This window comes from Bactrocera dorsalis, chromosome 1 (genome assembly GCF_023373825.1).
Source record: "Bactrocera dorsalis isolate Fly_Bdor chromosome 1, ASM2337382v1, whole genome shotgun sequence".
Classification (NCBI taxonomy): Eukaryota; Metazoa; Arthropoda; class Insecta; order Diptera; family Tephritidae; genus Bactrocera; species Bactrocera dorsalis.
In genome coordinates this window covers 54,393,435-54,421,331 of record NC_064303.1, presented here as the reverse complement: position 1 = coordinate 54,421,331, position 27,897 = coordinate 54,393,435, and the positions used below count along the sequence as shown (strand labels likewise).

The window sequence follows — 27,897 nt, the reverse complement described above, 5'->3', positions numbered from 1 at the left end:
AAAATTTCTATCTTCCTCCTCAGTACAACACAATTGAGGAGCAATAAATTTTGATTTCCTCAATTGTGAGTTCAAAGGAAAGAGTGCTCTTCTAGAATATTTCTCTTTAATACTTATCTTATCTTTTCGCTCTAATATTTACCGCAAACGTAGGTGCTCCTCAAAATAATACTCCTCACAAGAGCGCTAAGTTTCTTTTTCTCATCTCAGGTTTCAGCACTCAGTATTTTGTATCGCTGATAAACTCAGTAATGCAGCAGAGAGTGCTCTTGAGCAATTTCTTATTCTCTTAGAGAGTATGTATATTTATAAATTTATGTTAAAGTTTAATTGTTGTTGGTGTAAATATTAACAGTTTTGGGTACATGCATGATTAACCGTTAATTTAATTTGTATTGTGTGTATGTAAATAATTTTAATCAGGAAGACGATGCAAAAATACTGTTCTCTAAGAGAATTTCTCTATACAATGATTTTTTTTTTTGTCATGGGTTTTTCCATACTCGGCGTTTTTTCAATTGTCATTTTGGATTAATTTTCGTTAATTTTAACTAAGCATTGTTCCAGGCTCAACGCACAAAATATCAATAACTTGCTTTTGATAAGGTTAAATGAAGAACTTTTTAATAATATGAATTTTTCTTAAGGTAATTTTTCATCAAAAAATTATCAACTTTATTAATTGAATTACTTGTGTTCTCTTTCTATGATATATATTGAAATATATACATGTTTTGTTTGTTTTAATAAATAAGTACTTACTTATGCACGTACATATCGTCACCTGAAATGCAAAATAACGTATCATCAAAATACTCGAAATTGAGTGTCTTATTGATTACGCTTCACTACTTCAAATTACATACATAATATTACATATGCTCAATATTTTCAGGTTCTGCGGTCAGATATAAGCCTGTTTTAACCAATATTAAAATTTTGTTTCACTTATGTTCCATTTTATTTCGTGTTGCATTCATGCCACTTTGAATTTCGGAAAATGTTGTTACGTTATTTTGCATTTCAGGTGACGATATGTATGTACAAGTACGGAAAATAACTAAATAAAAATTTGAGTGTCTATTCTTTATTTGTAAATACATATGTATAGGCTTTTGCTTTTTTTTCTTTAAATAAGAGACAATACTAATGACAAGTAAAAAAAGATGAGTTTTATTTTTCGCATCACTTGAACACTCAGAGCGATAAAAATAAAGATGATGCGTTAAAGAGGACATAGACGGGCACACATGTGCGTTCGATCTGTGTGAATTCGTTTGCCCATACACGACACACAAATCCATTTTGCGTTCGTTCTTCACACAGTTAACATGTGCGACAGGCAAGCGGAACATTTCTTCGAATTTATTTCTAATGTAGCACTTTTATCTATTTCTTTGTATTTCGTTAATAAGTTATTCCAACTTTTATTTTTCTCAATATTATTTTTATATTTATCACTTTTCGTTTGCCAAATTGCGAATTAATTTTTTATAAGATCAATAAATTCAGATACGAAATCTTTATTAAGGGGAGAGCCTGCTTTAGAAGCTTCAAACTATCGCTTAAATCTCTTTAAAAATTATCTAACAAACAAAGTTATAGATTGGAACTCTAAATATTGTCGAAGCTAGAAGGGAAATAGTGTCCGAGCGTCAAACAGATACATACATAGCGCTTGGGAAAAAAGCGAAAAGCGCGATTTCTCGGTTTTTTATTTTTACGATTATTTTAATTGGCGGGCAAAGTTGGAATTGGGCAAAGTTTATTATCTTTGGCATAAAATTATCTTCTATTTAAACTAAAAAAAAAGTCAAGTTTGAACATATTTTTAAACAAAATAAAGTAAATTTTTTTGGAATTTTCTTAGTTTAGATAAGTTATTAAAAAACATGAATCTCTTTGAATTTTTTGTTCCTGATAAATGTATATGCGAGATGCATCGGGTAATTGCTTCCTAAAGGCAGAATATCAAAGATTTCGTATTCAAAAAATTTGTGAAAGATCTTCGAATATATGACTATAAAGCCTAGAAATTTCGCTTGAATCAATTATTTCTTTCCCTCCCAAAAAAATCCTAAAAAAATCGATTTTTTGATGCCTCTAAAGCAGTCTCTCCCCTTAACACTAGCAATTGTCCGCGATCTTCACTGCTCGGCGACACGAGAGAAATGAGATTTTGTGCGCTCACAACGCCATACACGATAAACATGCTCGCGCACCGATCGTAAAAAATCAAACATTTTCGCGAACATGGATCGGTACGCGAATAAGCCCATACACGAGTAAACCGCATGTTTACACATACCGATCGAACGCACATGTGTGCCTGTGTATGGCCGCTATTAGGCAAATAGTTATCTTTTAAAAATTCTCGCTCATGCTAATATATGAGTGAGCCAAATACGTGAGGAGTTTTTTTGTGATGAGAATGTTAGTTAAGCTTGCGCTCCTGAGTATTTGAAATGATGTTCTCTTGCGGAATATTACTCATCAGAGCAAGAGCGTAATTTGATGGTTTTACGAACTCTGCTATAAACAACACTCCACCTCGTAGTACAAAAATATCGCCGTTTAAGATATTAACTGGATTAGAAATGCGAGTGGCTGAAATGCCGAATCTGGAAGAGCTTTTAGAAAACTTCGCAACAGAAGAAATAGACTCAGAGCGTGAGAAAAGCCGTCTTCAAGCGAAAGAGAACATAGTTCGTTTACAAAAAGAAAATCGCAAGACCTACAATGTTCATCGTAAAGCTGAAGTTGAGTACAAAATTAATGAACTGGTAGCAATCAAACGTACACAGTATGGATCTGGGCTGAAGCTGAAGCCAAAATATCTTGGACCGTACAAGATCATTAAGCAGTTGAAACATGGCGGATACGAAGTTGTGAAAGTTGGAGATCACGAAGGACCCGGACGCACGACTACCGTCATGGAATTCATGAAAAAATTTGATCCTTCATTCGGGTCGAATGAAAGTGCAGGATGGCCGATTGTGGGAAGCGATGACAGGACAACACGTAGTGGACACACCTATTAATACGTACGCATACTCACCTCACTTACAAAGAGCAACCCTGACCTATGACAATAGGCAGCACTGATAGGGCACAACCAACTTAACAAACAGGACAAGAGCACAGTCGTTAAACAGTCATCACACATATAGGACGGTCAAACGGACGGACATCACATATTCAGGTTGTACATGAACATTTAACATTTATGTATTTTAAATAAAAGTGTATGCTAATTATGAAGTTGAACCAAGTGCGTTTATTTGGAAGGGCTATCCTACATAAATATTATTTAAGGAATAATCGCATTTTTGGTGAAGCAACTTGTGTTAGTTTACAAAAAAACGAATCATAAAGAATTTTGTGCGTTAAGAAAGAATTGGTTTTTGGGGTAAAAATGCTATTGAATTTGGGCTGTGCATCAGTGAAATCAATCGAGTCCAATCGATTGTCAGCCTAGTGGACTGCATATTAAGAAACGGTTCTCAAGCGTGAAAAGACAAAAAATCGGCTGGCAAGGTTATGGCATCAGTCTTTGCCCGTGGTATATTATTCATCGATTGATAAATGAGCTAGTTTTAATTCATTGCATTGTGTGTTGGATTGCAGTTCTATTCTACCATTCCTAATATTTAGCAATTTTAATATTTTTCAGGAAGGATCAATTTGAAATTGTATGTATTCATCGTTCCCGTTTAAATATTGCATTGCTCTGTGCAATGCTTCGAAAAGATTTCTGTATATCTCAAATTTTAATAGACCTTTTTATCAACACTTCAGTTATGCCACTATTTTTTATGCCAGACCTTTTGCAATTGTAAATTGCCTGTCAAGATACCCCCTCCAATAGTTAGCAGGTATGAAAAAAATATTGTAGCTACCCATAGATGTATTGAATGACCCAATTTATTACTTAAGAACGAACAACTCTGTCCACAATATGAAAACTTGATCTACAGATGTCGCCTTTTACTTTGGCATCGTTTTGTTTAATGCACGTTTACGCCAATTTAAGGTTTGAATATTGAATACTGCGATGGTAGCGCCATCCATCGGTCAAACATTTAAAATTAGCAACTAATTACAAATGAAAAATTAATTTAAAAATCATTTTCCAGTGGACCAAATTGTAAATCTAAACCATTCTCGAATCTCCATGAACATACACACAAAATTTCATCAAAATCGGTCCATCCGTTTAGGAGCAGTTCAAATGCAAACACACGGTCAGAAGATTTATATATATAAAGATAAGAACATATCTATCTCGCTTAGTTTTAATAACAAACCGTTAGGCGAAATAAACTGTTATACTCTGTAGCAACAGGTTGCAAGAGCAAAAAAAATCGTATTTTAAACCTGGTCAATCAGTCAAAAATACGACAAAGCCAAATATCCATGACGCCAAGGTCTTGCTCTATATTTGGTGGGATCAGAAGTATGTACATATAGTATATATAAATTTCCAGAAAGAATAATATTTATAAATGTACACATTGTACTTAAATAGAAATTTAGACTTTGATAAAAAAAACATCCGCGCGAATATAGCTATAAACGCAATGATAAAAATAAACTAAACTTGCTTAGTACCAAATAATAAATAATTCTCAGGTCAATTGTGGTTGTGTGCGCAGTCACATAGAACACCTAAAATTTTAGTTTTGTGTGGAATCATCGGCGGAAGTTGAGGTCCAGTCTGTACATCTTCAAATTCGTAAATAAGGTGGCCGGGCATTTGTCATCAGATTCATTCACCGACGTCATTATCCACGTATAAGATTATAGAAACTCCTTTCGTTTCGATGCTGGGTTAAGTGGTTAGTTGTGTCAAAAGCTTTCCGAAAGCCTAACGCTACGAGGATAGTCCTTTCACAGGACGGTCTCGCTATGTGGGTTTATGACGCTAAATGCTGTGGTGATGAAGGGTGGACAGTGAAAAATTCAGGACTTTCGTGAGATGGCTTACTTCTTTCGAGCATAGGTGTTTGACATAACTATGGATGGTTGGATTTCGATCCCTTTGATGTGTTGATGACACCCGCCGGTGAAAGCAAATGGTGCATTTTGGCATTTTGCGCAAGTAACACATATTCTAGTCATGTCCTCACAAGGATACATTATAAATAGCCAGCTAAAGAAGTTTGCGTTTTTCTTCGGACCCTAGGAAGCATGATGTCCAATTTGATTTCGACACGGTTATCGACGTGCATTGACGGGTTGGACAGAGATTGAACAGTATTCCAAAGCTTGCCCACTAATGCTGATCTACGAGTTGCGAATCTTCAAATTGAGATCCCTTATGCGAAATGTGGAATGCGCAATCTGCCTAGTTGAACTCCGTGGGATTGTAAATGTATCTTGTTAACCACTCGACTAGTGTGTCGACGCAACGCGCGAACTGTGTGGAGTATTTTGTACGGTCGTACGTGACGTCAATCGATGTCGACGTCGACGATACCACAACTATCTCTTTCACGATATTGTACGGTCGTTGAAGCTTTTTTCACAGTGTTGTGTTCGCAGCATGTGGCCACAATGCGTGTGGACCGATACCTATGTGTCTTAAGGCCTGAACAGGTCTTAAGATGGTTCAAACCATTACTTATTATACACTAAACGAGGTGGAGTTATTGAGAAGTCTTTTGACGCAAACACACCAGAAAAATTCCTCCGGGCCCGCTTTGTACTCAATGGCAACAAAGGTCAGCAGGATAAGGAAATAAAATTGGTCTCCCCTCAAGTCCTTAATATGTGTACTTTCGATTATATGGTTGGACTTTTTTTTCAAATACCAAATATGATCGATTTTTTGGAAAGACCAGGTAGACTTTGACCTTGAAGAAACTTATAAACAGCGAAAAGGAAAAACGACTACTCGCTATTGTAAACTGACCGGGTAAGCGGTGTCTACGCCAAATAAGTCCATGCTAGCGATAACTTAAGCGAAACTTCAGATTTCTCGATTAAATTTTGTACCTGCGTACTCTGGCACCTTGGGGAGGTATCGGAATATTCCCCACCCATAAATTTCAATAGAAATCTATACCCTGAGGCCATGACAATCTCTGTCAAGAAAAGGGAAAACGACTAACTCGCCTTTCGGTCTCTTTCGTAATTTTGTAATACTCTTGCAATATATTTCTATAGAGTATAATAGTTTATTTAACCTAACCTTTCCTAATGATCAGAACGACAACACATGTTGAAATCCGGGGGATGGAAACTCGAGTATAAATTGAGATAGCATGGTAAAATTATATACACATCTTTCGTGGAAAAATTGGGAGGTCCCTAATGGAGATAGGCATAATCGCCCCAATTCCATACTCATACAACGCTAATAAACGAAAACTTATATCGCCTGATACTAAATTATGATATAAGACTTTAGTTCAGTGCAGGGTATAAAAGTGGCTAGGGGTACTTGTGAGTTGAAAAATCTTAAAAACCATTAAAGCTAAATCAACAAACTAGATGAGAATAAGTTCTTTTCGCAACTTTACGTACACTATCATGTGGACCAAATGAGATTATCACCCCTTCAAATTGGTGTGTGACCCAGATTGTTTAAATTTTCGAACTTCCAGTTGGTTTTATACCGCATCTATCGGTCAACATCTAAGAAATCTTAATAAAATTCAGAAAGAATTAACCCTATTAACAATGCATTTTCTTGCCTAAAATAGCTAAAATAATGCAAAACTCCCACTATCCCGGTATACTAAAACTTAAAAAGTAAGGAAGAGCTAAGTTCAGGTGCAACCGTACATTTTATGTTCTTGCAACTTGCAAGAACCAAAGCCAGGGAAATACTTTAAGGAGTAAAACCAATCATATAGAGTAAGGTCAGCCCCATGTTCGCAAATCCTGATATAAGTTATATAGGGGCTGAGAATCAAGTGAAATTTCAAATTCTGCTATGTGGAAGTAGGCATGGTTGTTTTCCGATTTCATTCATTTTCACATAAAAATGTCAAAAGAATGCTAAGTACTAAATTTTGTCGAAATCGGTTGGTCTACTCTCGATATATGGGATTTCACCCCAAAGCGGGCGGTGCTATTTCTTTTTTTTATATTATTATTTCACATTGTACCTAGTATATAAAAATAAAATACTAACAACACTTCTGGTCTAAATAATTAGAAGAGATACTTAATAGCTAAGCCTCAGTTCGTGAGACTTTGCTATTTTGGAGATTTCATTTACCACACGGTGAAGGTCAGCAGATCTAATGTACCAAGGAGCATTAATTAAAGTCCTTAGTACCTTACTTTGAAAGCTCTGGATGCTGGCAATACAGCTTTGACTTGAGCAACCCCATAGCTGTGCTCCGTAGGCCGGTGGATTTATCAGTTGTGAGTTTAGGCAGATAAGTTTTGAAGGAAAAACTTTTAAACTCTTTAATTTGTGCTCTTAGTTTCGCTGTATATTTATTAAGCTCAGTTTTGAGAGCAGAGGACCTAGTTTGCTGCCATCTTCGTCGAAGCTTGCGCTTTTTGTGGATACTTTCTAAGATGTGTTTTGGGTATTTGGTACTACTTAGACACACGCGGGTATTTGGTGTACTCTTCCACGCAGCGTTTTGAATTAGCAATCTTTAATACATAAATTGAGTTTCGGTATTTTATTGATTATAAAGAAGTCCAGAAGGTCTGGCAATATCTGTCTATCTGTAGGTCAATAAGTGGGGTTTCCTGTAGAAACAAAATTGAGTCCAACTGCTTGTATAGCTTTGAAAAGTTCTCGACCTTTGGTTGTAGTTAAACGAGATCCCCAATGAGTGTGTTTCGCGTTAAAGTCGTCACCAATGATATACCTTCCTTCACATTAAAAAAAAAAACATATACGTTTCTATTTTTATATTATGTCTAGGTGGACTATATAGAGCAATAAGATACAATGGGTGATTGTGCAATTTAACTGAAATTGTTGTAGCTTGAGGTTCTTCCATCTTAATCAAATCTTCCTCGCAGTGTTCAATATAGCTTTTGATAATTATAGCGGTCCACTAATGCTGATCTACGAGTTGCGAATCTTCAAATTGAGATCCCTTATGCGAAATGTGGAATGCGCAATCTGCCTAGTTGAACTCCGTGGGATTGTAAATGTATCTTGTTAACCACTCGACTAGTGTGTCGACGCAACGCGCGAACTGTGTGGAGTATTTTGTACGGTCGTACGTGACGTCAATCGATGTCGCCGTCGACGATACCACAACTATCTCTTTCACGATATTGTACGGTCGTTGAAGCTTTTTGCACAGTGTTGTGTTCGCAGCATGTGGCCACAATGCGTGTGGACCGATACCTATGTGTCTTAAGGCCTGAACAGGTCTTAAGATGGTTCAAACCATTACTTATTATACACTAAACGAGGTGGAGTTATCGAGAAGTCTTTTGACGCAAACACACCAGAAAAATTCCTCCGAGCCCGCTTTGTACTCAATGGCAACAAAGGTCAGCAGGATAAGGAAATAAAATTGGTCTCCCCTCAAGTCCTTAATATGTGTACTTTCGATTATATGGTTGGACTTTTTTTTCAAATACCAAATATGATCGATTTTTTGGAAAGACCAGGTGGACCTTGACCTTGAAGAAACTTATGAACAGCGAAAAGGAAAAACGACTAATCGCTATTGTAAACTGACCGGGTAAGCGGTGTCTACGCCAAATAAGTCCATGCTAGCGATAACTTAAGCGAAACTTCAGATTTCTCGATTAAATTTTGTACCTGCGTACTCTGGCACCTTGGTGAGGTATCGGAATATTCCCCACCCATAAATTTCAATAGAAATCTATACCCTGAGGCCATGACAATCTCTGTCAAGAAAAGGAAAAACGACTAACTCGCTATTGTAAACTGACCGTGTAAGCGGTGTGTACGCCAAATAAGTCCATGCTAGCGATAACTTAAGCGAAACTTCAGATATCTCGATTAAATTTTGTACCTGCGTACTCTGGCACCTTGGTGAGGTATCGGAATATTCCCCACCCATAAATTTCAATACAAATCTATACCCTAAGGCCATGACAATCTCTGTCAAGAATTTTTCGAAATCTACTATCATTATCGATTGTCCAGGACATAAATGACGATCAACATGTGGGCCAATCCAAATCCGTAATCACCGGAAATTCCGCCGAAACTGTGCGTGAATTCATCAAAAATCAGCCGAAATCATCTTTGAAATTCATGGAAATGGAATTGAGCATCTCCAAAACATCGATTTATCGCATTTTGACCGAACATTTGGTCTTACGAAAGGTGTGTGCACGGTTTGTTCCGCACAAATTGACTGACGACCAAAAATTGCTCAGAATCCAACATTCGAAGGACATCTTGTGACCGATTATTTGACCAAAAATCACATTTTAACCATTAACCACTCCACGTATTCACCTGATATGGCACCGTGCGACTTCTTCCTTTTCGGAAAAATGCATTTACCCATGAAAGGAAAGCGTTATGCAGACTTAGAGGCCATTCAAAAGGCTTGCACCGGCATACTGGGGGCCATACCGTAGCTGTATTAAAGCAGAAGGAGACTATTTTGAATAAAATAAATAGATTTTTCCGAAAAATTCATCTTTTCTGTTTTTAAGTCCTGTTTACTTTGGAACAAATCTTGTATGGTCAACAAATTATCCCAGTAACCATACATTACATACATATAAAGATTTTAATTATACTTATGATTTTAACCCTTTCGGTCTCTTTCGTAATTTTGTAATACTCTTGCAATATATTTCTATAGAGTATAATAGTTTATTTAACCTAACCTTTCCTAATGATCAGAACGACAACACATGTTGAAATCCGGGGGATGGAAACTCGAGTATAAATTGAGATAGCATGGTAAAATTATATACACATCTTTCCTGGAAAAATAGGAGGTCCCTAATGGAGATAGGCATAATCGCCCCAATTCCATACTCATACAACGCTAATAAACGAAAACTTATATCGCCTGATACTAAATTATGATATAAGACTTTAGTTCAGTGCAGGGTATCAAAGTAGCTAGGGGTACTTGTGAGTTGAAAAATCTTAAAAACCATTAAAGCTAAATCAACAAACTAGATGAGAATAAGTTCTTTTGGCAACTTTACGTACACTATCATGTGGACCAAATGAGATTATCACCCCTTCAAATTGGTGTGTGCCCCAGATTGTTTAAATTTTCGAACTTCCAGTTGGTTTTATACCGCATCTATCGGTCAATATCTAAGAAATCTTAATAAAATTCAGAAAGAATTAACCCTATTAACAATGCATTTTCTTGCCTAAAATAGCTAAAATAATGCAAAACTCCCACTATCCCGGTATACTAAAACTTAAAAAGTAAGGAAGAGCTAAGTTCAGGTGCAACCGTACATTTTATGTTCTTGCAACTTGCAAGAACCAAAGCCGGGGAAATACTTTAAGGAGTAAAACCAATCATATAGAGTAAGGTCAGCCCCATGTTCGCAAATCCTGATATAAGTTATATAGGGGCTGAGAATCAAGTGAAATTTCAAATTCTGCTATGTGGGAAGTAGGCATGGTTGTTTTCCGATTTCATTCATTTTCACATAAAAATGTCAAAAGAATGCTAAGTACTAAATTTTGTCGAAATCGGTTGGTCTACTCTCGATATATGGGATTTCACCCCAAAGCGGGCGGTGCTATTTCTTTTTTTTATATTATTATTTCACATTGTACCTAGTATATAAAAATAAAATACTAACAACACTTCTGGTCTAAATAATTAGAAGAGATACTTAATAGCTAAGCCTCAGTTCGTGAGACTTTGCTATTTTGGAGATTTCATTTACCACACGGTGAAGGTCAGCAGATCTAATGTACCAAGGAGCATTAATTAAAGTCCTTAGTACCTTACTTTGAAAGCTCTGGATGCTGGCAATACAGCTTTGACTTGAGCAACCCCATAGCTGTGCTCCGTAGGCCGGTGGATTTATCAGTTGTGAGTTTAGGCAGATAAGTTTTGAAGGAAAAACTTTTAAACTCTTTCATTTGTGCTCTTAGTTTCGCTGTATATTTATTAAGCTCAGTTTTGAGAGCAGAGGACCTAGTTTGCTGCCATCTTCGTCGAAGCTTGCGCTTTTTGTGGATACTTTCTAAGATGTGTTTTGGGTATTTGGTACTACTTAGACACACGCGGGTATTTGGTGTACTCTTCCACGCAGCGTTTTGAATTAGCAATCTTTAATACATAAATTGAGTTTCGGTATTTTATTGATTATAAAGAAGTCCAGAAGGTCTGGCAATATCTGTCTATCTGTAGGTCAATAAGTGGGGTTTCCTGTAGAAACAAAATTGAGTCCAACTGCTTGTATAGCTTTGAAAAGTTCTCGACCTTTGGTTGTAGTTAAACGAGATCCCCAATGAGTGTGTTTCGCGTTAAAGTCGTCACCAATGATATACCTTCCTTCACATTAAAAAAAAAAACATATACGTTTCTATTTTTATATTATGTCTAGGTGGACTATATAGAGCAATAAGATACAATGTGTGATTGTGCAATTTAACTGAAATTGTTGTAGCTTGAGGTTCTTCCATCTTAATCAAATCTTCCTCGCAGTGTTCAATATAGCTTTTGATAATTATAGCGGTCCACTAATGCTGATCTACGAGTTGCGAATCTTCAAATTGAGATCCCTTATGCGAAATGTGGAATGCGCAATCTGCCTAGTTGAACTCCGTGGGATTGTAAATGTATCTTGTTAACCACTCGACTAGTGTGTCGACGCAACGCGCGAACTGTGTGGAGTATTTTGTACGGTCGTACGTGACGTCAATCGATGTCGCCGTCGACGATACCACAACTATCTCTTTCACGATATTGTACGGTCGTTGAAGCTTTTTGCACAGTGTTGTGTTCGCAGCATGTGGCCACAATGCGTGTGGACCGATACCTATGTGTCTTAAGGCCTGAACAGGTCTTAAGATGGTTCAAACCATTACTTATTATACACTAAACGAGGTGGAGTTATCGAGAAGTCTTTTGACGCAAACACACCAGAAAAATTCCTCCGAGCCCGCTTTGTACTCAATGGCAACAAAGGTCAGCAGGATAAGGAAATAAAATTGGTCTCCCCTCAAGTCCTTAATATGTGTACTTTCGATTATATGGTTGGACTTTTTTTTCAAATACCAAATATGATCGATTTTTTGGAAAGACCAGGCGGACCTTGACCTTGAAGAAACTTATAAACAGCGAAAAGGAAAAACGACTACTCGCTATTGTAAACTGACCGGGTAAGCGGTGTCTACGCCAAATAAGTCCATGCTAGCGATAACTTAAGCGAAACTTCAGATATCTCGATTAAATTTTGTACCTGCGTACTCTGGCACCTTGGGGAGGTATCGGAATATTCCCCTCCCATAAATTTCAATAGAAATCTATACCCTGAGGCCATGACAATCTCTGTCAAGAAAAGGAAAAACGACTAACTCGCTATTGTAAACTGACCGTGTAAGCGGTGTGTACGCCAAATAAGTCAATGCTAGCGATAACTTAAGCGAAACTTCAGATTTCTCGATTAAATTTTGTACCTGCGTACTCTGGCACCTTGGTGAGGTATCGGAATATTCCCCACCCATAAATTTCAATACAAATCTATACCCTAAGGCCATGACAATCTCTGTCAAGAATTTTTCGAAATCTACTATCATTATCGATTGTCCAGGACATAAATGACGATCAACATGTGGGCCAATCCAAATCCGTAATCACCGGAAATTCCGCCGAAACTGTGCGTGAATTCATCAAAAATCAGCCGAAATCATCTTTGAAATTCATGGAAATGGAATTGAGCATCTCCAAAACATCAATTTATCGCATTTTGGCCGAACATTTGGGCTTACGAAAGGTGTGTGCAGAGGTTTGTTTCGCACAAATTGACTGACGACCAAAAATTGCTCAGAATCCAACATTCGAAAGACATCATTTGACCGATTATTTGACCAAAAATCACATTTTAACCATTAACCACTCCCCGTATTCACCTGATATGGCACCGTGCGACTTCTTTCTTTTCGGAAAAATGCATTTACCCATGATAGGAAAGCGTTATACAGACATAGAGGCCATTCAAAAGGCTTGCACCGGCATACTGGGGGCCATACCGTGTAGCTGTATTAAAGCAGAAGGAGACTATTTTGAATAAAATAAATAGATTTTTCCGAAAAATTCATCTTTTCTGTTTTTAAGTCCTGTTTACTTTGGAACAAATCTTGTATGGTCAACAAATTATCCCAGTAACCATACATTACATACATATAAAGATTTTCATTATACTTATGATTTTAACCCTTTCGGTCTCTTTCGTAATTTTGTAATACTCTTGCAATATATTTCTATAGAGTATAATAGTTTATTTAACCTAACCTTTCCTAATGATCAGAACGACAACACATGTTGAAATCCGGGGGATGGAAACTCGAGTATAAATTGAGATAGCATGGTAAAATTATATACACATCTTTCCTGAAAAAATAGGGAGGTCCCTAATGGAGATAGGCATAATCGCCCCAATTCCATACTCATACAACGCTAATAAACGAAAACTTATATCGCCTGATACTAAATTATGATATAAGACTTTAGTTCAGTGCAGGGTATCAAAGTAGCTAGGGGTACTTGTGAGTTGAAAAATCTTAAAAACCATTAAAGCTAAATCAACAAACTAGATGAGAATAAGTTCTTTTGGCAACTTTACGTACACTATCATGTGGACCAAATGAGATTATCACCCCTTCAAATTGGTGTGTGACCCAGATTGTTTAAATTTTCGAACTTCCAGTTGGTTTTATACCGCATCTATCGGTCAATATCTAAGAAATCTTAATAACATTCAGAAAGAATTAACCCTATTAACAATGCATTTTCTTGCCTAAAATAGCTAAAATAATGCAAAACTCCCACTATCCCGGTATACTAAAACTTAAAAAGTAAGGAAGAACTAAGTTCGGGTGTAACCGAAGATTTCATGCTATTGCAACTTGCAAGAACCAAAGCCGGGGAAATACTTTAGGGAGTAAAACCAATCATATAGAGTAAGGTCAGCCCCATGTTCGCAAATCCTGATATAAGTTATATAGGGGCTGAGAATCAAGTGAAATTTCAAATTCTGCTATGTGGGAAGTAGGCATGGTTGTTTTCCGATTTCATTCATTTTCACATAAAAATGTCAAAAGAATGCTAAGTACTAAATTTTGTCGAAATCGGTTGGTCTACTCTCGATATATGGGATTTCACCCCAAAGCGGGCGGTGCTATTTCTTTTTTTTATATTATTATTTCACATTGTACCTAGTATATAAAAATAAAATACTAACAACACTTCTGGTCTAAATAATTAGAAGAGATACTTAATAGCTAAGCCTCAGTTCGTGAGACTTTGCTATTTTGGAGATTTCATTTACCACACGGTGAAGGTCAGCAGATCTAATGTACCAAGGAGCATTAATTAAAGTCCTTAGTACCTTACTTTGAAAGCGCTGGATGCTGGCAATACAGCTTTGACTTGAGCAACCCCATAGCTGTGCTCCGTAGGCCGGTGGACTTATCAGTTGTGAGTTTAGGCAGATAAGTTTTGAAGGAAAAACTTTTAAACTCTTTAATTTGTGCTCTTAGTTTCGCTGTATATTTATTAAGCTCAGTTTTGAGAGCAGAGGACCTAGTTTGCTGCCATCTTCGTCGAAGCTTGCGCTTTTTGTGGATACTTTCTAAGATGTGTTTTGGGTATTTGGTACTACTTAGACACACGCGGGTATTTGGTGTACTCTTCTACGCAGCGTTTTGAATTAGCAATCTTTAATACATAAATTGAGTTTCGGTATTTTATTGATTATAAAGAAGTCCAGAAGGTCTGGCAATATCTCTCTATCTGTAGGTCAATAAGTGGGGTTTCCTGTAGAAACAAAATTGAGTCCAACTGCTTGTATAGCTTTGAAAAGTTCTCGACCTTTGGTTGTAGTTAAACGAGATCCCCAATGAGTGTGTTTCGCGTTAAAGTCGTCACCAATGATATACCTTCCTTCACATTAAAAAAAAAAACATATACGTTTCTATTTTTATATTATGTCTAGGTGGACTATATAGAGCAATAAGATACAATGGGTGATTGTGCAATTTAACTGAAATTGTTGTAGCTTGAAGTTCTTCCATCTTAATCAAATCTTCCTCGCAGTGTTCAATATTGCTTTTGATAATTATAGCGGTCCCTGCTCGTGCTGAGTTTGCCAGGGGTGGTGTGTGATATAATTCATAATTTTTAAATTTTAAAAATGATTGGTTTGTAAAATGCGTTCCCGATAATAGACATATATCAATATTTCTGTCGTGTAGAATAACTTCTTATTAATTTTTAATTTTGGAAAGACCATTAGCGTTCCATAGCATTATTCTCAGAGAGTTACTGCTCATCAATAAATTGTAGAAGGTACTCAAGAGCGTTGAGCCGCTGAAAGGACTTAAACAGTTTCTATTGCTCATTCAGTTTATCCAAGATTTGGGATAACGGGCTACTTTTGTGAATTGTATTTGTATTGCCTTGTTTAGCTATTTGCTCAAATGAAACTTTAGAAACGGAAGGAAGGGATTTCACTTCTCCTGTGTTCACAGTGGGTTTGTTCGTCGGAGTATTGGCATTCTCCTCAACCGAATTACCATTCTTTTTATCTCTATGTTTTTGCAGTTCTTTTACGATGAAAAAACCACGGTAGCTTGCAGGATGAGAATCGGCGCAGTTGCAACATTTAGGAGGGTCTTTTTCAGCTTTTCTGCATTCAATAGTAGGATGTTTGTCTCCACATTTCACACACCGCGATGGCTTAGCACAGAAGTTTTTTGTATGTCCAAAAGCTTGCCAGTTTTTGCACTGTGGAATTAATTTAGGTGCTTTAATAGGCTTAACTTTGACAAAGGTACTAAGAGTGGTTTTGTTCTGGTGAATTTTCGTAATGTCTTCGGTAGCATCAAATACTACTAAAAAACATATCTAACCATCTATCTATTTAAGCCTATTAATTGCATTTATGACATTAAAACCCTGAGATTTTAGATCATTTAAAATGGATTGTGTATCGCATGAGTGGAGTAAATTTTTTATCATTACCTCTATTGGCTTATTATGTTTACTCTCGTAGCTAAACCAAGGTATATTTTCATTAGATGAGTATTTTGTTATTGTGCTACTGTCTGCTGCTACTACTGTCGAAAGCAGCTTTGAAATCGACAAAGAGGTGGTGTGTGTCGATTCGCCTTTCACGGGTCTTTTCCAAGATTTGACGCATGGTGAATATCTGGTCGTTTGTTGATTTGCTAGGTCTAAATCCACACTGATAAGGTCCAATCAGTTTGTTGACGGTGGGCTTTAATCTTTCACACAATATGCTCGATAGAACCTTATACGCGATGTTGAGAAGGCTTATCTTACGGTAGTTGGCGCAGATTGTAGGGTCTCCCTTTTTATGGATTGGGCATAGCATACTTAAATTCCAATCGTTGGGCTTGCTTTCGTTCGATCATACTTTACAAAGAAGCTGATGCATGCTCCTTATCAGCTCTTCGCCGCCATGTTTGAATATCTCGACCGGCAATCCATCGGCCCGCCGCTTTTCTGTTCTTCAGGTGAGTAATTGCTATCAAAACTTCTTCATGGTCGGGCAATGGAACGTCTGCTCCATCGTCATCGATTGGGGAATCGGGTTCGCCTTCTCCTGGTGTTATGCGTTCACTGCCATTCAGCAGGCTGGAGAAGTGTTCCCTCCATAATCTAAGTATGCTCTGGGCATCGGTGGCTAGATCATCTTTGGGGGTTCTACAGGAGTTTGCTCCGGTCTTGAAACCTTCTGTAAGCCTGCACATTTTTTTGTAGAATTTTCGAACAGTACGCCTGTCGGCCAGCGTATCAAGCTCTTCATACTCACGCATTTCGACCTCTTTCTTTTTCTTTCTGCAAATGCGTCTCGCTTCCCTCTTCAACTCTCGGTATCTATCAAATCCCGCACGTGTTGCGGTCGATCGTAACGTTGCGAGGTAGGCAGGCTGTTTTCTCTTCGGTGCGACACGACACTCTTCTTTGTACCAGCTGTTCTTTTGCATTTTCCGAAAACCAATGGTTTCGGTTGCAGCTGTACGTAAGGAGTTTATACTGCCGTCCCACAGTTCCCTTATACTGAGTTGCTTACGAGTGCACTCAGAGATTGTTGTGAATGCAGCTTCTCGACGTCGAACTTTCCTTGTGTTTGTTGACGTGCGATTTTTGCCGCACAGAGGAGCGTGTGAATCTTGGCTGCAACAAGACTAGATTTTAGTTCTTGGTTTTCTCTTTTTAATTAATAGTTATCTTTATGTAACTGATTGCACATCGCTTCCAAAGTTCTAAGCCTCTCATTTATAAGTGAGTTAGTTTTTTCTAATTCTCTTATTTTATTTACTCTAAATGAGCTGAGACTATTTCTCGGCGTCACCTCATGAAGAGGTTCAGTCATTATGGTATTAGAAATCTGTTGTTTGGTCGATAATGCAGTTTGAATAAGAAGTTCTTTTATTTTTATCTGACCAGTATGGCAGCGCTGGTTGCAATTGGAAATTGTTAGAACAGACAACAGATTTATCGCGCTTTACCGTGACCGAGATTATCCTCCGATTTCTTCCATTTTCACACTGTCGGTAGAAACTCTTGCAATATCTGTTATGAGGTGAATGTGGTCGTTGTAGCTGAAGTGGTTTAAGAGATATGTACATTAAACTTTTTAGAGAGCGGGGTCACGCCCACTTAAACAAAAAATTTCCCACAAGTGCCCCTTGTTACTGAGGTACTCTGTACCAAATTAGAGCTGTATATCTTAATTTGGTGCTTACTTGTGACACTTTTTATGTTTTCGGTTAATGGCGATTTGTGGGCGTGGAAGTGGTTCGATTACGACCATCTACGAACTCGAATTTTGATTTGTATCGACGAACCCACTTACCAGGTTTCATCGAGTTATCTCAATTTTTACTCAAGTTACAGCTTGCATGGATGGACGAAAGGGCAGGCAGACAGTCAACCGGATTTCAACTTCTCTCATCATCCTGATTATTTATAAATATATAACCCTTTATCTACCTCGATTAGTTTTAAGCGATATTTATAACCGTTAGGTGAACAAAACTATACTCGTATAACTCTGTAGCCACTTGTTGCAAGAGTATAAAAATATAAGCCTTGCTTTTGCTATTCCCTACTCTTGGCTGCCGCTGTAATGAACTGCACCTGATGTTGTTGTTGTTGCAGTACCTTAACTTTATCCAATGCGGTGGTTGTTGTTGCTGCGTGAATAAATTGACTTTGACACGTTCACGGCCGGCTTGGAACTCACTATACCACTTGTAAACATTCTTTTTAGACATAGCCTCATCACCAAAGGCTTTCTGCACCATCCTCAACGTATCCGCAGCAGAAAATTGAATCCGTAAACAAAATTTAATGCAAATTCTTTGCTCAACAAATTTCGACATCGCAAAAAACGAAAAACTCACTTTTAGCAGTTCACAAAACGACACGTATCTCGAACACTAATGAATATTTTGACATGAAATTTGACATAAATGACTGACAGTACCACCAACCTGAAAAAAAAATAATTCTCCAAATCATCCGACGCGCGCAGTTTAAATTCAAATGTCACCTTATTTTTTGGACACAGTTGGGATCAGAAGGGCGGGCTGTATTATCAGTTATTAATGGGAAACGCAACCAACAACAACTACTTGCAATTAGTGTATAAAGTATAAATTATTTTCCAAACGCGAAAGTGTATAAAAAAACTACTGCAGTCTTGCGATGGATTACAATCCGATAATAAATACCGAAACTTTCTGTACGATAATTCATTACATCGTTCGTTGTTGTAAACTGATTTAGAACTGTTTCGAAAACAGCCGGTGTTAAGTTTTGCCGCACCCGCCTTCTGGCTCTCTTTTGTTCCGGTCACCCGAATACCATTCATGAAAGGTGTATATCTAAAATATTTTTAAGCTGCTCATAAATCTGATGGCAAATAAAGTACCGAATATACAAATTCGTCCACATTTTATTAGGAGATGAAATGAATTGATGAAAAACTCTAGGGCAATTTAGAATCTGGTGCAAATGGTATTGCATTCTTGCAATATTTTTGCTTTTACAATAACACTCTTGCAAAGAAGCAACACTAAAACGCCAACTAGCAGCTGCTGTCGAAAATAAAAACATTGTAAACATTGTAAAAAAGAGAAGAAATGGAGCAAACCAGTTTGAATAAAAACAGGCTAAAACGCGAAAATCCGAATAAAAAGTGGAGCAAAGAAGAAATCCAAAGTATACTGGATTTCTTGCAGTAAGATCCGAATCGAAGGTAAGTGGAATTTTTGCTGTGAGCACTTCTTTAACAATTATTTTAATTTTTATAGGCACCAACAGCTCAAATTTTCTACAAAAAGTTAATTGAGAAAACAAGAATAGATGCGACGTGGGATCTCATACGTTGAAAAGAGCGGCACCTGAAAGCTTCATTTAAAAATGCAAGTGATTGGCGAATGTCAACAGGAGCAGGCCTTCTCGAGTCCTATGCTAACGCGTCAAAATTTTATCTAATGATTATATTTCAAAAAAAGTGTTGCAGATATGCCCACACTTTAATCACCTAAAATATATTTTTGAAGCACAACCCACAAATGGATTACCGTTTGAAGTGGTTGATAGTGGTAGCACATCCATTATGAATGAAAGCGCGACCAGCCAAATATTTGAAATCACCTTTTCTGATGTCGGCAAAGAAATTGTGTCTCCAATTGACATTACCAACAATGGAAATCTGCCACCAGCCAATGTAAGAGTTGCCAATTATTCCAGAAAAATCAAAAGATTTTGCCGAAAAAATGAAGAAGAATGTCCTAAAGTCGTCTGGGAAATCTTTAAAACGAAAATGGAATGGGAAAATGAGAAATATGAAAAAGATCATGCCTTGAGTGAAAGAAGATTGCAGAAATTGAAAGAGGTAAGGCTGAAATACATATAATTCAAGATTCGTGAATTGGATTTAAAAATGTTAGAATTGGAAAAAGAAGAAAGATTTAAAGAACTTCGAATTGAAAAGGAGGAACCTTTTCTAAAGTTCGAAATTGGGATGAATATAAGTTATTTCTCTCAACAGTACTTAATTTATCTTTGTATTTTAAAATTTTTAAGTCCAATTGCTGTTGAGAGGAATACTAATTCAATGCGATTATTGATGTTTTATCTCTTTAAATTTCTGCTTGCTAACTTCGATTACTCAAAGCGTTATCTTTTTATGTTTGTCTTGAATTAAATACTGAAAGTAAAATAACCATTTATTTTATATAGAATATTTTTATATAATTTAAAATAAATTAAAGAAAACATTAATACGTATACGGCTTCTCTTCTAATTTCTCCAACATTGTTGGGTATATGGTCATCAGGTTCAATAGAATCTTCCGTAGTGGTTGACGGATCTGAACCTTCATCGAACGAAGTGGAACCATAATTAATTAAAATGTTGTGAAGAATACAGCAGACAAGAAACCAATAGCAGCATAATTTATGGTGTTTTCGTTAGACAGACGCTTCCATTGCTGTGAGGAAATGTCAGTCGCATCATGTCAGCTCCCAGGATGACCAATCACAACATGTCGATTTACTCGTGTATATTCACAAACTATTTGCGCTTTCTCCCGACGAACCCAATAGAAACAGTGTGATTGCTCATTGTAATTCGACAGAAAATTGCTTACATGAAATCAACCAGCATCTTGGTCTCTATATACTCTTAGCATTTGGCGGAATCGATCTTCGTTCAGTGCTGTCAGAATATTATTGAGCAAATTTCTGTTCTAGGTACTGTGCTGTAAACTCCTCGATGACATTCCTTAACATCAGATATACATATTGTCAGCCAATTCAAATAAAACTGCATCCCCTGCATCACCATCACTTTCGATAATATCTTCAGCAGCTTCATCAACTCAAACGTCCGTTAATTTTTCCCAAAAACTTTTTTCGGCGAGTTTTCCGATTACAGTCGTTTACAAACTATGTTTTTCTTCACCGATCAGCTGTGACTTAAAGGTCTTTGCAAGTGTTGCACAGAAACCGCAAGAAATACGTTCATTGTTGATGGTATTTTCCATATTGACTAGCCGAGAAAAATAGGGCTAACGGACGAAGCCGTTGAAAAAAGGAACTTGGTGTCAAGGTAAGCTAGAGCGAGTGAATCCTGAGCCTGATGGCGACTTGGGACGAGCAGAAATACGAACTTCCAGAGGAGTGAAACAGCGCGCAGCCTCAAAACCTTTTGTTCTGGATATTGATGATGGTGAATCAGATTGATTCTCGCAGGCGGGGATATTGCAAATTTGCACGCACCCTATTATTATACATAAGAATAGTTTCTGTGCATATTTCAATTTGTATGCTTCATTTTCAACTTCCTTATATGTTTTTGAATTAAATTTACACACATACACACTTTTCCCGCTATACAGTTTCTGCTTACTTACCCTTCTTGCAAAACCGTTCACATCAGAACAGGGTATAAAAATTCGCTTGAATCATTCCTGGCCGACAGGCTGCCGTACTTCTTTTGGGACTAGATGAATACATTGCCAGAAAGAGAAATATTATTGTACACATTTAGTGTTTCCTTTTATTTTTATTGTTTTACATGTTTTTAGTGATGTTAATGTTGAAGCGTTTATTTAAACACTGTTTAAGAGAGATTAGGGGATGCGCAGTACCGACTGTCCCATGAAGCACTTAATATTTTAGGGTTTTTACCCGGCGGCAGTGTGGCGGCTCGTCCAGTTTAGATGTGCTCAAGTAGTGTTATGTGTTTGGCTGTCACAAAAATTTTCGATATGCCTTTCGCTACGAGAACAGTCCTCTCACAGGACGGTGTCTGGTTAATACCACGAGCTATCTGGGTTTATGGCGCTAAGTGCTGTGGTAATGCTGTACACTTAGGCTCAGATGGTATGTGAAGGTCGGAAGCCAAAGCTCTAGAATTTTTCCTATTGAGGAAAGGACGGTTATCAGACAATAAGACTCCCCTAAGGTGGCACGCTTCTTACCACCCTCCCGATTTTCCAATTATCGGATGTGTGAAGGGTGGTCAGTGAAAAATTGAGAAATTTCGTGAGATGGCTTACTGCCAGACACACGTGTTTTAGAATAGCTATGGACGGTTGTAATTCGATCCGTATGATTTACTAATGACGCTCTGAGCTTTCTCGTGGGTGGAGTCAATTCGGGCAGAGTGTTATGGCAACTTTGCACAACCGTCTGGTAACGCATCCTCTAACATTGTTGACACAAGAGTGCGGTATAAATTGCCAGCTAAGATAGTTCGCGGACTTGTTCGGGCTCGAGGAAGCATAACCGTCGAATTTGATTTCAACACGATTATATTCGTGCCTCCTTTGGTTAAGCAGAGACAGTATTCCAAAGCTTGCCCACTCTGGCGGAGAGATTGTATGACTTCAGTTGCTCCACCCTTTTCGTCCATGTAAGCTGAATCTCCAAATCGACATCATTATGCGGGGATCTCACAGGTCGACCTGGCGGGAGGTGACTGTCCGGGTGGTATCCTGTTAAGCATCATGTAAAGTGAGATGGATATATTAAATATTTATGAGGCTTCACGTCGCCTGACCGAATAGCAATACCCTAAGATTCTAGGGTAGTAACCTTCCAGTCGATCTCGCCGTCGATAAGGCGATACTGCACTGTGGTTCAAACCAAAGGCTAGGCTGCCACCACTACCTCGATAAGGACGTTGAATTCTGCTCAATAGGAAGATCTGAGCGCCATGATAAATCAGACTGGACATAATACTACCCGGTTGAGATCCGTGGGATCGTGGAAGTGCGTTGGTGGCCCCTCGGCTAGGTGCGTTTTGCATGGCCGCAGAAGCTATTGTCACAGAATTGCGTTGGCAGCAGTTGGTCATATATCTTATGGACCATCACCTATATTTTTTAAGACCTTAACATGTCTTAAGAAGAAAGCAATCTTTTTTTATATTTCATCTATCCGTGGTGGTGTTATGGTGAGTATTTTGTCGCAAACTCATCAGAAAAATTTCTCCGATGATCTCTTGCAAAGAAAAGAGTGTTGACATATTACTGATTGCGTCGTTAGTTTCATATTCATAAAGAGGAAATCTAAAATTATCGGCGAAAAAATATCAAAGGATCATAAATAATTTTTATACTCTCTCGACATGTAATTCGTGAGGATACAATCATTTGGTATAAGCACTTTTTGGGTAAGCCTTCAGCAATGAAAATATCACAATTATATTTTGTGCAAGGACTGGTAAGGGTACTTTATTTCACGGATTTCGGGATAAAACTTTGTATGCTGAGTGCCCTGAAGTAATGTCATTCTCCGTCAATAATTTTTGAACATTGGACAATATCTTTTAAAGGACCGAGACATCAAACTTATAGTCCCCATAAATATCGGTCAGTCTGTGAGGCTTAGTATTGAAATTCGGAGTGAATACTTTTGTATTGAACGCATGCCTCTTTGTCAAAGTGGGTAAAAATATATCCTATATCTTCCTATACCTAAAATTAAAATTTTGGAAATTCCTTTTGGCTTATACCGAATCTATCGGTCAATATGTATGAAATACTAATAAAATCGACTAAAATTTCGTTCTAGTAACAGTGTATCTTCATGCTTCAAATAAATGAAGTAAAGCAGTACTATACAGAATAGGAAATAACCGCTTGACTTTATGCCTTTTATATTGACCAATCTGTGAGGGTTTTTAATGAAATTCTCTCTATTGTCCCCTTTGTTTGAGTTTGTACGAGTATCACGTATGTATATCTCATTTGAGTTATTTAGTTGATCTTTATATAAGTTTTCCAAAAACAAAATGTAGTAATGAGGCTATGTGCCTTTAATATTATTAATACAGTTTTTTTTAGTTATACCAAAACAAAAACAAAGTAAGCTGTTGAACTCATGATGTTTATCTTTTCATAGGATTCCCGAGTAATTTATGGAGGGAGAATGATAATATACAGAAAAATCAAGAACCCATATATGATGTTAACAATGAAAAAGTTTTGTTTGCGAAAAATGAAATATCTTCAAAAGTTATTCCTGAACAAAGTATTTTGTATGATAATAGTTGTGAAACCCCGGAAAATGGTTGTACAAACAATTCTTTTCAAAAATCAAGAGTCTATAAAAAACCACTGGAATTTTACTCTGGATTACAATGCGATAATAAATACCGAAACTATCAATGTAATAACTCATTATTCGAAGGAGACTGTTTTCTTAACAAATACGAAAGTATGTATGACCAAAATACAGAAAATTTCCTTTATATTTAGTATACTATTTCCTTTAACAAATTACCCACATTGACAATTAAATTATTTATGATAAATTACAAACAGTTTTATAATCTTTACTAGCTGACCCCGCAGCCGTTGTCCTGCGTGAAATTATGTGCTTTGAAATAAAAAGAAAGTTAAATTTAACATTGCATTTTTTTTTCAATGTAACGCAGCTTGATAAACAAAATTTTTTGGTTTTTGTTCAGGTATACAGAAAAGATGGTTTTCCAACTCGTGAGTACGCCACGTATATCTGACCGTGTGAGAAACAGACCATTTCCAAATTTATGCTACACACTACGCGACTATCCTTGTTTCCTGTTGATTGTCATCTCAAATGCAATTTTCACTGGAAACGTAATACGTTCGAACTGAAATGGCAAATCGTTAGAACTCAAAGGAATTATTAGAATCAAGCATACTTCCCCCTTGTATTCGATAGCGCAGATTGCGGAACATAATAACGACAGATCCAACTTTGAGACGCAAATGATGCGGTGGCATATTACCAAGCCTCTCCAAAAAATTTAGAAATTCCACTGGATAATTCACAGCGTCGTCTTCATTGTCAAAACGATCGATCTATTTGTATGAGCGCAAGTCTCCCGAATTTGACTTTTAATCTTCCAGTTTAAGTCAACAACATCGGTATTTTTGGCAGTTAACATTGGGCGTGCACTTAAGGAATCGTAGTTACGATATTTTGGCAATGACCGAACATTCGTGATGAGTTCATCTTTCATGAATTGATAAGCAGCGAATGGAATTGATATCAAACCACCGGAAGTATCAACCGGAATTGACCCATTTCCAAGTTTTAGCGAAGACGATGTAAAATGTCTTCGGCAATGTTATTTTTGTTTGTATCCCATAATAGGTGCAGATTTGAAGGCTGATACATACGTCGAAATGATTATCGCGAAAAGTGTGCGAACTTCATTTGCATTTCAGTGATTGACATTTTCCAGCAATTGTAATTGCTGGCTTACTTTTCCAAAACTCGCAGACACCGTACCACAGTACGCAATGACTCAAATGAAGTTGAACCGCGTACATTAATCAATGGCAACCGAAGGTAGAAACAATCGTCGTTTTTCGGGTAGATTGTATAAATCCGTCCTAATGCATTAGTTGATAACACACCTGGATGCCCATCTACTGGTTGGCCTTGCTTTCTGCGCAACTATTTCTTCGACGATGCATTCCAGGTATAATATCAAGGTATTTCCGAATAGAGCAATGTTCCCGCAAACGGATCACTGACGAAAGTTGAGAAAAAATCGTGAATGTTAATTTTCATGATGGCGGTGTTTCTACTGGCTGCACTGTGTTCTCTGGGTTGAAATACAGTCTTTGGCCATTCTCCAAATTAACTGCAAGACGCACAACGGGCGGAAAACGTTCATGATTTGCAAAAGTATATATTCTACAAAGCGCGTTATTGTGGTTCACGTATCGACCGTATCGTATTGCTTCCTTTGGTGACGTACTTACAAACCGCATTATATAGATTTCACCAAACTACAATATTCAACATTGATATGAGTTTTGAATGTGAATTAAACAACAATGGGGAATATAGTACGATCTATGTGTTGTCAGCTTCGATATTCACTCTTCTAAATTGAATGCTGAATGTTCTGTCATTGCTATTCGGTGAGCGATGCCGATAGAGTGGATATTTTCAGTTTGTGTTACTGAGAGAAAAGCACATGGATAGTGTTTCGTGCATTTATTGTCAGATATACAAACCGAAAAGGGATTGTAGTGGATGCAAGGTCCATGAACCATATTGATTTCCACCACTTCGTATAATACTGGATCTTTCTCTGGATCATGAATTTCCGCAGAAATGGTTTCATCAATTTGATCTGGTGTAACCACCATCCACCATCCAAAGAAGAATGTATGCGTGCGGCAAACTTCTCTTTTGCCACTCAAAACAGTACATCTAGCATCTAACAGCACCACATATACGTTGCTTCAAGATAAAGTCCATCAAACATCATAGCTGTTGTTTGAAAAGTCGTGGTGTGGCATCATGACGATCGCTTGCTAATTGACCGCGATCCATAATACCGCACGTATGGCATCGCAAGTTGAAGCCAGAAAGAACGCCGACCGTAGCAAATTTCAATCTGTAATTGATCACTTTGTGTGCAACACACATAACATTTTCACTGAATAGTTTTCAAAAATTTTTGAAACAAACGACAAATTTGAACGATGCAAATAATTGAAAAACAAAACAAAAAAATTTACTTTTTGGAATTGTCCAATTTTCCCACTTTTCCTCACGAAAAGCATACAGGTTTTTTTATTTTTATACCTTCCCCATCCCCACAGAACATTCTCTGTCATTCGTTTGTATGGGAAAAAGAAAAGGGCTGGTTGTAAGGGTTTTCCGTCAATTATTCGAATTTTTCTTGCCGTAAAAACCTTCCTTGAACCCCAAAGAACATTTTAAAAAAAGAATTGGCAAAATTGGTCTAAGCGTTGTTGAGTTATGCGCTTACCAACACATTTTGCGATTCATTTTTATATGTACATATATACATAACATTATTTGAATTCATTATTTCATAATTACTACTACATAATAATTAGCAGATAATAGTTTATAGTCATGAAATGTTAAAATACGAATTTGTATGCCAGAAATGATGGTTGAACGCTACAAGAAGTTTAAAATAAAATAAAAAACTTAAATTTTACTTTACCAATCTGCCAAATATACAGCAAAGCCTAACGCCAAGGTAATGTTCTATATTTGGTGGGATCGGAAGGGCGGGCTGTATTATGAGCTATTAATAGGACAGATCAACTACTTGCGATTAACTACGAGGTAATTATGTACCATCATGACAACGCTCGGCCTAATGTTGCAAAACCGGTTGAAAACTATTTCGAAAACTGTGGGTGTTAAATTTTGCCGCACCCGCCTTATAGCCCGGACCTTTCCCCTTCTGGCAATCATTTGTTCCGGTCGACGGAACACCCCGAGCATAGAGTAGCATAAATGCATAATTTTTGTGGGAAAAGAAAACAGTAGTGGTACTCATTTAACGTAAATAGTAAATTTGCAATTTGGCAACACAATTTAAATGAGCGCTTTTTTGCAACTGTGGCAATATTGGTATATTCATTTTTTCATTTGTAGGTAATAAAAAAGCGAAAATGCCGAGAATCGGTAATAAACAAAATCTTTTGAAGTTATTGGAAGTAGCAGCGTTAAATGATTTAATGATTATTGAATTCTTTTGTAAGGACAATGGTATGTATTTAAATTAAATTGGTTTTATTTTAAATGACTACATTTAAAAGGGCCATTCCACCAGAGCGTGGTGGTGGCTTTTCTAACCAGGCTAGAACTATTTGGGAAGCGGACCAAAGTTTTGCCACTGAGGATAAAATCTGTCTCTTTGTTATGGCGGATAGTCCGATATCACATTTCATTGGATGCC

At 37.2% G+C, this 27,897-nt stretch overlaps 2 protein-coding genes across 12 annotated transcripts in view; one reads left to right on the top strand and one right to left on the bottom strand.

Annotated features, from left to right (window-relative positions):
• LOC109579258 (uncharacterized) overlaps window positions 1–25,048 on the top strand; it is a 464,513-nt gene extending 439,465 nt beyond the window's left edge. The window contains exon 4 of the mRNA XM_049462373.1: window positions 24,072–25,048. Within this exon, the coding sequence (XP_049318330.1) occupies window positions 24,072–24,427 (356 nt within the window). The 3' untranslated portion in view covers window positions 24,428–25,048. The remainder of the gene's footprint in view (window positions 1–24,071) is intronic.
• The window catches only part of LOC105233578 (FERM domain-containing protein 5), a 753,696-nt gene that overhangs the window by 232,905 nt on the left and 492,894 nt on the right, over window positions 1–27,897 (bottom strand). The gene's annotated exons all lie outside the window — the stretch shown is intronic.